The sequence below is a fragment of the Bos mutus genome, chromosome 24, assembly GCF_027580195.1.
Source record: "Bos mutus isolate GX-2022 chromosome 24, NWIPB_WYAK_1.1, whole genome shotgun sequence".
NCBI lineage: Eukaryota > Metazoa > Chordata > Mammalia > Artiodactyla > Bovidae > Bos > Bos mutus.
In genome coordinates, this window is record NC_091640.1 from 37,686,213 (window position 1) to 37,698,838 (window position 12,626).

Consider the following 12,626-nt stretch of genomic DNA (forward strand, 5'->3'; position numbering starts at 1 on the left):
AGGCAGTTTGTGCAGCTGTGAGCGACGCAGGTACCCGCACCCCACCCCCCCCCCGGGCACCCACTACACATCCTGGTCCCCCCGCGCCCAGCCCCTCTTCGTCCCCTCTCGGCGTGTCACTCCCGGACTCTGGTGACAGGGTGTGATGTCTGAGGCTGGACATCAAGCGCTCCAATCTGCTCGCCCAAAATAGGAAGCGTGTCGGGGAAATCAAAGGGATCGGAGCCCTAGTTTCTTTCGCGTGGAAGACGGCGAGATCCCTAGGGACCCCCCCCCCCCCCCGCCCGCCCCGCGGGATCCTGGATGTCTGAGATACCCTACAGTTGGATATTGCTGGAATCTAGGGACGGACTAGCTCGAGGAGGACGGAGGATGGCTGGCGGGTGACCTAGAGAGGGGCCGCGTCTACGCGGGTGGGCAGGCGCCGGGGAGGCGGCGGCGGCGGCGGCGGCGGCGGGAGCGCGGCGGCCGGGGCCTCAAAGCCGGGTCTGCGCCTCGGGGATGTAGATCTCGATGCTCTCGGCGCTCTCGGTGGCCGAGTTCTGACGGACGGACGCGGCGCGCTTGGCGGCCATCAGGCGCTTGCGGGCCTCCTGGCGCTGCGAGCTCTCCAGCGAGCGCTCCCGGATCAGCGGCGCGGGGCCCTTCGCCGGCTTCTTGGGCACTGGAGGAGGGGCCCTTCGCTCCTGATCAAAGCAGAAGGTTCAGGACATTACACAGCTTCTCAGGACAAGCTTGGGGGAAACTGGGATAGGTCAGTAGTTAGCACACACTTTTTTTTTTTTTTTTTTTAAGCCTAAGGGTGGTTAAGTTAGTTCTGATCTGCACACTGTATACATACACACACACACACACACACACACACACACACACACACACATGTATTGGAGAAGGAAATGGCAACCCACTCCAGTATTCTTGCCCGGAGAATCCCGTGGACAGAGGAGCCTGGTGGGCTACAGTCCATGGTGTCTCAAAGAGTGAGACATGACTGAGCTACTGAGCACATAAAATGTATATATATTTTTCCTAGTATTCTGGCTTGGGTTTTCAAAAAGATGCATGAGGGAAAAAAATACTCTGAAGTTTAAGGCCAAGGGTAAAGCTGGAGGGCAGAACTAGTCTCTCCAAGGGAAGGATATGGGTATTTAAAATCTAACCAGCTCTCGCCCCGCCCCTCGCCCCTCACTTCACCTAAAGGCTGCAGCTTCCAGCACATTTACTGTGGTTTTTCTCTGGAGGCTCCAGACTCTTTCGGATGCCAGAGATGGGAAGGAGAGGGCAGCGGTCGCCTCTTAGATTCTGCATCCCCTCTAAGCAGGGCGGCAGCGTGTGGTACCAGCTGGGTTCAGAGTTTAAAAACATCCCTGCCCTCTCCCCCAGCCCACCCAAACCTAAACAGCCAAACGAGGAAGAAGCAATTGTTAAAACTGTGTTCGTTTAGCTTTGCTGGTGTCCCAGTGAGTTACACCCATTTACACATCACACACAGACACACAGAGATGTGCTCGGCAGGGTCACCCTGGAGGGAGTTCCTACCCTTGGGGGTATGGAGTCAGCTCCTAAAACATCCTGCTGGACCATCACGAATTAGGGGCCTCGGGGTGACCTTGGTGGACCGGAAGGCTGTTTCGTCATAGGGACAGACATTGCGCCATGACAACTGAACACAAGACTGAAAGAGGCCATTCCTGCTTCCCTCCCCCACGCCCGGGGCAGCAGCAAACTAGAAACCAGTGGGCTATTTTTAAATGCCACTGCAAAAACAAGTCATTCATAACTTGGACTGGAAAAAAAAAAGTACAGTGGGAAAGGGATCTAAATCACAAAGGATTTTTAGGAAAAAGATAGTGAGTTTTCAGGCTGCAAAAAGGTCCATGTGAATCTGATGATTTCATCTTTTAATAAAATACCTTAAATTCTCATAAACCTAAATGTGAGAAGTATCTTAAAATATGGATTCCATGATTCTCCAAAGGGCACTCTCTGTGTTCCTCCTTTGCTGGCCCTCGTGGAGTGCCTAGTTACCCTTATTGCAGTGGAGTTGCCCGCCGGTTGTTTAAGGTGGAGTCTCGTGTGGATAAAAAAAAGGAAGCACAGAGTGCAAACTGTATTCCACCAACTCTGATTGCGTTTGTTCATTGTTTCCCCTCCAGTTCATGGGGTGATGCAAAGCTCTGATCACAGATACCATGCATGAAGATTTAGAAATCAAGTTAATAATGATTTATAGTATAACTGTCACTAGGTACCATATATCAATTCTTAGCTTCACTCCTTTTGGACATTTAAAATCTTCATGATTGGGACACTCAGTAGATACTTTTGAAAGTACGATTGTTGAAAATGTTTTAGTCATATTTTCCTTTCCTTGCATAGTTTATTTTTTTTTAACAACAATTTTAAAAAATTGATGAATAAGTAATTAGATGGTTAGCTCTAGAAAATCAGTTACCAGTTATGTGTACATCTGTAATGTTTTCTTAAAACCAGACCAATTTAAAAGCTTGTTTAGCAGACAGTTTTAAACTCAGATTAAAGAAAACTAGAATGAATGCAAATGTTTGGCTACCCCAGTGAGAAGCCACACAGGCATCAATGGTACTTTGATGTTTCATACCAAAACCCGCCAGGTGGATGGTGACAGAATTGGAGATGAGGGACAGTGATGAGAGTGGTGGCCCCTTCAGTTATGCACCGGCTCTTAGCATTAGATTTCTCCTGGGAGCCCAGGGACTCCAAGAACTTTGATATTATGATGGGCAGCAGCAGAATGGACTGGACTGATAGGTGAAAGGATCAGGAAGAGGCATCACAGAAATGGCTGTGCCTGACTTCAGAAGTTGAACCTCTCAGAATCATTTGACCTCAGGCTGTAGGAAAGCAAAGGGTTAAAAATGTCATGCATCTCCGGTCAGCCTAGGAGGGTGGACATTGGATACCTGGACAAGCCTGGTGGAGCCACTGTAGTCAAATGTGAAAACTGCAGTTTATTAATTCAAGTAAAAGAATTTGAGTCTTTATTTCTAAGCTCTTGCATGAGGAACCCAGTGAGCAATACTCCCCAAGGCAAATCAACCAAAGGTAAAACCTTTTTTTTTTAAAAAAAGATCCCAACATTTATGATTACTGTGAAACTATACGGTGTTTATATTTTTAGACTTGAACAACAGTGGTTTCTTTATTACTATATTTATGAAATGATTATCAAAGTCGGTTAGTTTGCAGGGCTTCCTATTTTCTCGGAAACACATTCTAGGGGTGTAAGGAAGTTGTACTCTTGCTCTATGTAATCATGCACTGAAGATGTCATTTATTTTAGTTTAAAAAGCAAAATGGAGGCAGTTCCTTCCAGTGACTAAAATGGTTTAACTTAAAGTTTAATTAACAAAAAAAAAAAGCCACATTCCCATTTTCCAATTCACAGACAGGTTTTTCTTTAAAAATATGCCTGAAACATATTACAGATAATATCCCAAATGATTACTATGTAAACATTGTCATTACAATGAAATTAATATGATTTCAGCTCCATTTCACATTGTAAACAACAAGACTGAGAGCAGAAGCCTATTTAGACTGTCCAGTGTTTGTGCAGGTTTTTAAATGAACCATACAAAATCTACATTGTTCTACCTTCTTGTCAAGAGGATCCATCTGTTTCCAATTATTGGCCTTTAACTGATGAAGTTCATCAAATTTCATACTAATGTTTTCTATGGACAACTGCAGCATGTCCCAGAACCCTGCCAGATCCTGAGAGGTGGGCCTTGGATGAGCATTGGGATTCTGTGCAAGAGAAAGAAAAACAGTCACGCTTTAGAAGCGATGTTTGTGACAAGCCCAGGATCAACGCGGCATTTTCAAATACTTCAAATAACAAAAGGAGGATGAGTTCCTTTTAGTTTTCAGATAGGAGAGAAAAGTGAAGTTACTGATGGTGCTATGCTGTGCTTAGTCGCTCAGTTGTGTCCGACTCTTTGTGACACCATGGATTGTAGCCTGCCAGGCTCCTCTGTCCATGGGGATTCTCTGGGCAAGAATACTGGAGTGGGTTGCCATGCCCTCCTCACTGATGGTACTTTTATTTATTTATTTTATATTTTATAGGTATATGTATATATGTTTTATGGGGCTTCCTAGGTGGCACTAGCGGTAAAGAACCCACCTGCCTCGGCAGGAGACATAAGAGACAAGCGTTCGATCCCTGGATGGGGAAGATCTCCTGGAGGAGGGCATGAGAATAAACTTATATAAACTTATATAAACTTATACTTATGGGTCTGAAAGAGTCGGACACTACTGAGCGACTGAGCATACATGCATACATTATATATATATATATACCTCTATATATTCACCTTTATTAAGAACTAATTGACAAATAAGATTATAAGATATTTAGAATGTACCGTGTGATGATTTGGTATAGACACACCTTGCGTAAGGACTTCCCCATCGAGTTTAGCAGCACATCATCACATCACATCTTTATCCTTTTTTGTGTGTGTGAGAGAACATTTATCTTCTATTCTTTCTTAGCAAAGCTCAGTTAGACAATACAGTGTTATCAACCGTAGTCACCATGTTCTAATTAGATCCCCAGACCTCATTCATTTTATAGCTGAAAATCTTTATCATTTTACCAACGCCCCCTCCATTTCCCCTACCCCTGAGCCCTTGGCAATCACTTTTATACTCTCTCTATGAATTTGGCTTTAAAAAAAAAAAAAGATTCCACTACAACGATAATTTTATACAGTCATTTTATACACATTTGAGTCAGTGATTCTCAATGCCAAGGTAAAATTCTTTTGTAATACAGCATCTATCAGTATGGTATGGTGGGGAGTCTAAACATTTGGAAAAAACCCAGAATGTGTGATATATGCCAAAATGCATTTAAAACTATATTTAAATGAAAATACCATATTACAAAAAATACAGTCTATTGTTATTAGAGTCAGTATTTGACTCCATGGCATCCAACATACTCAGAGAACAGATAAGGAATCTAAATAAGATTCATTTTAATATTTACATTGAGTGAAATAATAGGGCAAACAAATGATAAGTAATAAAAGAATTAAATTTTCAAAGTATTGTGTGTTTAACAATTAAGATATTTCTAATATCAGAAGTCATTTTATCATATAAGTACTTGGACATAATCATTTGGAAATGAATTGGTTTTAAATTGACCATAACATAATACGGCAAACATGAGAACACTTGTCCGTATGTACACATAGATTTCTGTGCATTTGCTAGATAATATTAAACATTCTTTGATGTGTGGATTGACTTTCTTTGCCCTCATTCACATATCCCTGACAAGCACTAGAGAGTAGGAACCACGAATTTATATGATCTGAGGCAGAAAAGCCATAACTAAGAGACTGAAGGTATTACTACCGGCAACAATAGCTAAAGGTATTCATGGGCAGATAGGTGGGGCTCATACTTATCAGAGGTTTCTATTGAGGTTCCATTTGGTTACCTCTGGGTATCCCAGGCAATTGGAAAGACTGTGAAATCTCATGCCATATAATAACTTGAGGCCCATTCTTACTTTTAAAACAACCCTAAAGAAATGACATCATCAGAATTTCAGAAAGCACAGGGTCAGTGACCATCAAAGTTAATAGATGGGAAAAAATACTTTTTAGCCTTTTAATGGATGGGTATTATTGGTCTGATTTCAAAATAAATACAAGAATGTATTTATAAACTTATACTTTAAAAATTACCCATAGTTCACTGGAATAATTAAATTCTAAAATTTTAAGTATTTGGTTCACTGTTAAACTCTATTCCAGTGACACCTGAATTGACAAGAGGGCTTCACTGTAGCATTTTGATATAGTAAACTCGAATGTTTCTTAATATCTAGGTTCAGAATAGACAGATAATAACTTTGACAAAGTACCTGTCAACTGGAGTTTTATGATCTCACAATATATTACCTTATCTCATTTGTAATTAAAAGCTAAATTGCGAAAAAAAAAAAAGCTAAATTGCTTATACCTGAAGTTCACTAAAGCCTTCTAGGTCCCAAGCCCTGTTGTTAAACTGTGTTAGTGCATTAATACATAGAATGATAGCATTTAACTCTGTAGTAACATGGGAAATTTGTTCCTTTCCCACCAGGAATCTCTTTGCCCCCTCATCATCCAAGGGATGAATGGGGAAGCAGAGAGAAAGAGCTTGGGTGCTCAGCCAGTCTCTTAATCAGTGGCTCCTGTGACACCCAGCAAAAGTAGTTGCGAAACCTGCTTCAGTCTGAACCAGGTCACTTGGAGGCCAGAGGTGACAGAGGATGAGAAAGATAAGGAGGGCCAGTTTGAGAAATATGGCTTTATATGAACTTTTTAATTTAAAGAGTTAAAGAATAATATGAATTTAATATGAATTAAGATCTGTGACATGTGAGCAAGTTTACAATTTAGAAGGAATTCTGTACCTGACACATAGTGAAGCTCAATAAAATATTTGTTAAATCACTGATCAATACATTTACTAATATATATTATCTCATAATTCAGAATAGAATTTCTGAGAAGGTAAAAGACGGGCCAGGTCATTTTTGCTGAGGAAGGGGAAAACAAACTATATGTGTGGGAGGTGGGGGTGAGGAGGCAAGAAAGAGGTTTCAGAAAGAAAAGCCTGGTGAAGGGGAACAAGAGCACTGACTTGTGCAGACTTTATATCTGCTCTTGGTTGAGTCTTGTCTAGACAAATCCCTTTCAGTCTGTATTTGTCCTTGTTAACAACAAGATGTGGTTAGAATGCTAAAAAAAAAATCATAGTTTGGGTCAATCAGATCACAAATGATTGTGTTTTGAACTTTCCAGAAGATTAAAAGAATTGCTTTTCATTTTCTTTATTTTAGATGCAGTTTCCATCCCTGGGTTGGGGGTATCCTCTGGAGGAGGAAATGGCTATCCACTCCAGTATTCTTGCCTGGAGAATCTCATGGACAGAGAAGCCTGGCAGGCTACAGTCTATAGGGTCGCGAAGAGTTGGACACAACTGAGCGACTGAGCGCACAGATGCAGCTTGATCATTAATTGGCCAATAAAAGCTATTTTTGTGGAATGACACTTGTGGAGATGGCAGAATTTTAAAAAAAAAATGTGAGGAAGTTCTTGGCCTTGCATTTTGCTGACAGTTTTTAAAAAAATATTGTTGCTGCTAATACTGGTTTTGTCTGTTTGTTCTGCTTTATTTCATTTCTGTGTGTCCAAGAAAGATGAATGATTCATTGTTCTCATGGAGATCAAACTTACACTTTCTGACACCTTCCACCTCCAGTTCTTGAATTAAAACAGAGTACTCTGATAAGGAAAAAGGCCCCAATGGCTACTTCAGAAAAAAACTCGTTATCCAAAATGATTTTTTTCTGAAATATTATTTTTGAAATATCAGACTGCTCCAATTGGGTAAGAATAATAAAATCAGGAGGCCAGGAAAATAGAAAATCTTCAGCAACCAGAAAAAAAAAAAAAAAAGGAAATGGAGTTTTAACTTGATTGGATTCTTTCTTCAAAGATTATTTAATATTTTTTATTATTTTAAAAGATAAATATTTTTAAGAAAAGCAGGAAATATATGATTAATCAGAAAATTCTCTCTTTCAGGTTAAGAGAGTCCAATGAGCCCTGGCTTGGTTCTACTTTAGTTGGACTGGTCTTGACCACATGGTCTTCTCATGGGGAGGAGCAGGGAAAACTAGTATTGAGAGGGAAGATACCTACCAGGTTTTCTTCACACAGTTCTCTGAACTGGTAGAATTTCTGGGCCATAAGAAGTTGGGCACTGCCCACTGCGGTTCGGATTTTCCCTAGAACTGAAAAAAGCAAACAGACAAGAAGTTTACACATAATGTCTCATTGTTGAGACTTAGTCTGGCAAAGCAAAGAGGAAGTTGCGCTATAGTAATTAGGGAAGACCGTATGCAGAACTCACGTGCGCGCGTGCGCACACACACACACACACACACACACACACAGCCAGGTCTTGCCGTCACTCTGCGCATCTGTGCAAGAGAGACTCCTGAGTTAAAGTAGAAAACCAGCTTGGAAAAACCCACGTGCTCACCAGGCATCTTTCTTAGGGATAACGGAGTTTTCCATCACAGCCATGGATGTTACCAGGAGAGGAGGCAAATAGTTCTGCTTTGTTTTTTCCCTTTTACTGCAAGGATGAATTTCCAGTGTTTACCAGTCCGGTTAGGGATTTATTTGTGTCAGCAGTCATGGGCTGCTAGCTTGTTTTTCTAATCCGAATCCAAACACAAGGAAAGCAGCCCTGACTTGCAGGGGGTAGGGATCTCATGGCACTCACCAAATCCCATCCACAGGCTTCCTTATTTTTCCGGAGCTCAGCCACTGGGACTGTCAGGAAAGAAAGCCTGGCCAATTGAAAGATTTTGTAAGGAGCGAACATTTTCAGCCCGTTGCCTAGGGAACGCCAGCACTGTCCCAGCTTTTACACTCCATGGACCAGCGTTATTGTTCAGAGAGGTTTAATTCCCTGTGCACTGTGCTGAAAATCCTCCCCTTTGCAAGCTACTTCTTGCCTTGAGTGAAGTCAAAGGGGAGAACCTTCCAGCAGTGGGCGAGCTGAGCGGGGTGGAGCCTCTGCCCGGAGCATCCCTGAGCATGTCTGAGCATCCCAAGCTCCAGATTATCCCAGAGGCACTACGCTCCGCCTGGTGGGGACTGCGTGGCTGGAGCCCGGCCACCCGCCACCGCCACCAGGCAGGAAGGAAGGTGAGATGGCAGCAGCCACAGAGAAAAACAGAGCAGGCGGGCCTCTTGAAGCTCTTGCCCACTTGAAGCTCTTCACTGGGGCCGGGACGGATTTTATGGGACTGAAGCAACGTTTTTGCTGCTGTAATTTTGTTCTGACTTTACCGTGTCTGAGACTCAGAGTGGAATTAGATCTCCTTTTCTTGACCTCATTCCCCACAAAGACTGAGAAGACAACAGAAGGACAAGCAATGTCCTTTGCCTCAGGGTTTCCTGGTCAATTGCTTCTCAGTTAGTTTAAGGCTGCCAGGCTGGATAATGGTTCCGGCAGGCCACCACTGGTCTCTACCCAAATAGTTCACACAGGTTTCTGGGTCAGGAAGATCCTCTGGAAGAGGGCATGGCAACCCACTGCAGTATTCTTGCCTGGAGAATCCCCATGGACAGAGGAGCCAGGCGGACTACAGTCCATAGTCACAAGAGACACAACTGAAGTGACTGAGCACGCACACGTACATAACCAGGGCATCTCTGGGCTTGGGAAGTCACCAGTCAACTGTGAGGCTGAAGTGCAGAGACCACCTCCCTAGGGGAGAGCTGGGGTCCTCCTTGAGAGCACCTGGCACAATTCTTCAGGCCTAAGTGTTGGATTTTTTTCAGTCTATCTGCTTTTAGAATCTTTTGGGATGGCTGCATTTTCCTCTTTAATTGATCCATCATGTCTGTGAGGCCTTCCTCCTTTTTCTTTTTTAATTTAAAAAATTTATTGGAGTAAAGTTGCTTTAAAATATTGTGTTAGTTTCTGCTGTACAGCAAAGTGAATCAGCCATACATATACATATATTCCCCTTTTTAGATTTCCTCCCTATTTCAGGTCACCAAAGAGCACTGAGTAGAGTTCCCTGTGCTATGCAATAGGTTCTCATCAGTTATCTATTTTCTACATAGTCACCTCCCTCCATCTCTCAACACCCCAAAGCAGAAACGACATGGGGAAACAGGATACCACAGAAGCTAAAGGGTCAGGCCCTGAGTTGGCTGAGGGTCCTCTCTGGAAAACTTACCATCCATTGCTCTGGACAGGTCACCTAATCTCTGTTTTCTTATATGTAAAACGGGATCGAACCCAGGTCTTCTGTATTGCAGGTGGGTTCTTTACCGTCTGAGCCACCGAAGAAGCCCCATTTTTTTTTTTTTACCCTATGTGGCGGCAGTTAACTTTGCAGGGACTGGGCTGGCCCTCAACGCCAAGGCCAAAACAGCCCCAGAGGAGGCTGCAAAGATACGTGGAGTCTCCATAAAAGCTGGTGCAGGGACAGTCCATGGGGAGTCTGGAAACTCATTCATTCACTTAGAAATACTGGGACTGGAAGCGGTCAAACACCCAGTGCTTCCCGACTATGCCAGCTCCCCCAGCAGCATGTTAGAACTCAGAAACAGAGCTGAGGACTTCCCGGTGGTGCAGTGGATAAGAATCCACCTGCCAAAGAAGGGGACATAGGTTCCATCTCTGGTCTGGGAAAATCCCACATGCTGCAGAGCAGCTAAGCTTGTGTGCACCACACTGCTGAGCCCATGTGCTGCAGCTACTGAGGCCCACACACCCTAGAACCTATGCCCCACAACCAGAGAAGCCACAGCAATGAGAAGCCCAGCCACCACAATGAAGAGTAGCCCTGCTCGCCACAACTAGAGAAAACCCGCACAGAGCCACAGAGATCCAGCGCAGCCAAAAATAAATACATAAATAATAAATGGAACTCTCAGCTCTTAAAAAAAAAGAGAGAGAAAGAGCAGAACAGATGTATTTTTTATATCTTCAACCTGGACACTACCTATCAATTCAAAGGAGTCCATCTGGCTGTCCCACCAGTGGTGAAGGTTCTACAGCGGTCAGACTAGGTGAACACCTCCCAGACTCAGCTGCCTACACCTAATTCACCTGGTCTGCTTCCTTGCCTGTCTAACTTCCTCTGTGTAACATAGCAGACAAAGCACAGGCACTGGAATCTGAAATGCCATTTATCAGCTACAGATCCTGAGAGAATTTATTGTACTCAGACTCTGCCCTCTTTATCTGCCGAGTGATCATAATACTATCTTCCTAGGATTGTAGACTGTAGATATGATGAAATTGTGTATGAAAATCCTTAGGCTGCAGCAGGAATTATAACTCCTATATCCTTTCGACATTCTTGGTCATTTACCGGGGAAACAAAAGGTGACATATTCCCAAACAGGGGATTATTTCTCCTGTGAATCTTCACATTCCAAACTCGCTTCCCAACAGTGTGGACTGATTGAATGTCCTCTTTTTTGGTGGCTGCCATGCAGGCAGACCTAGACAAGTGTCAAGGAGAGGGTGAATCATGTCTTTAATCATGTCTCTGTGTAGATAAGGAATCCATAACAATTCTTCGGGGCCCCAGATTTTCATCCCTATCTGTAGAGTCTGGCATAGCTCCCCACCTATCAGAGCTAGAACAGTGGTTAACTGACTGACAGAGACACACAGAGGAGACAGGATCTTAACCAAGGATGCCTAGACCACTCTGTTGGAGCCTGTGCAGAAAAGAAACCTGCAAAATCAAAGATCAGATTCTCCCTGGGAGCCACAGTTGCTCCAGGCAAATAAGGTCCATCTTCAGGTACAGAGCAGACCAGATACACTCTGCTGGCCTGCAGAGTGCAGGGCCCTCCCTTCTCGTGGAACTGTGTTTCGCCACATGGTTTAGAGCCATTCAAATCCGTGGGTTCCAAACTCAAGTGTGTCTCTTGCTGCTGATCATTAGTCCTTGGAGATGGTCTTGGTACACTCCCTCCCTGACCCTTCTTTTCTGACTCTCATTCACTGGCAACTGAATCCCTGCTTCCTTGTCTTCAGCAAAAACCTTGTTTCCTATGAGATGAAGAAAACGGAAGGAACCAGGCATGAATATTCTCAATGTTCTGCCTCTCCTGACACTTGCCCACCCCCATGGTCCCCTAAAGCTCTAAAGAGGGGAGGTTTTTGCATGATGGATGAGCAGTGATGAGGCCAGCATCAGAGATGTCAGGTGCCCGAAGTACTGCCATTCATTCCTGATGGAATCAGCTCAAGATTGACAACCACCCCTGTGCTAAATAGCTCTCCACATCCACCCTTCCCATCTCCCTGTATCCTTGGTCCCACTCCCTCCTGGTTGCTCTTCCATCTCAGCCCCTCTCGAGAGCTTTACCTGAGAGACCTGGGAGCTGCCTCAAGTCTCTCCCATCCTAAGGGAAAAGTCCTCCCCCATCTCGTAATCCCCTCTAGCTAACCTAAAATCCCTCTCCTCCCCTGTTATGGGCTGACTTCTGTCCTCCCCAAAGTCATCTGTTCAAATCCTAACCTCAAGAACCTCTGATCGGGACTGTATTTGGCCTTCAAACCTGTATTTAAGTTAAAGCAAGGTCATTAAGGTGAGCCCTCATCCAATATAACTGGTGTTCTTATAAGACAGTGGAGTTATGACGTAGATACACACAGAGGGAAGACCAGACCAAGGGGAGAGGCCTTGGGAGAAACCGGCGTCTTGATCTCAGCCTTCTAGCCTACAAAACTATGACCAAAAAAATTTCTGTTGGTCAGACCACCAGGTGGTACTTTGTCACGGCAGCCAGAGCATATGAATACATCCTGGTAGATGCTGGATTCTTCAAAGGGCAGACTCCCTTGCTCTCTGCATCCTCAGCTCCCAGTGGTCCTGCCTCCCTTCAGTCTGGCTGTCCCTGCCCTCCCCCCACTTCTGGTCCTCTGTGTTTGGCACAAGGGAATCTCAGCCCCCTGGGTACTCACAGGGCTCTCTGGTCCTGGCCTGGCTTCCCTCTTCCCTCTACCTCTGGAATGTTGAA

The 12,626-nt window shown here is 44.1% G+C and overlaps 1 protein-coding gene across 2 annotated transcripts in view; it reads right to left on the reverse strand.

The window, feature by feature from the left end:
• Positions 1 to 305: 305 nt before the first annotated feature.
• DLGAP1 (DLG associated protein 1) overlaps positions 306 to 12,626 on the reverse strand; it is a 678,150-nt gene continuing 665,829 nt past the window's right edge. For both annotated transcript variants that reach the window (XM_070361550.1, XM_070361551.1), the window contains 3 exons: positions 7,758 to 7,849; positions 3,637 to 3,789; positions 306 to 686 (listed from right to left, as the gene is read on the reverse strand). In XM_070361550.1, the coding sequence (XP_070217651.1) occupies positions 477 to 686; positions 3,637 to 3,789; positions 7,758 to 7,849 (455 nt within the window). In that variant the 3' untranslated portion in view covers positions 306 to 476. The remainder of the gene's footprint in view (positions 687 to 3,636; positions 3,790 to 7,757; positions 7,850 to 12,626) is intronic.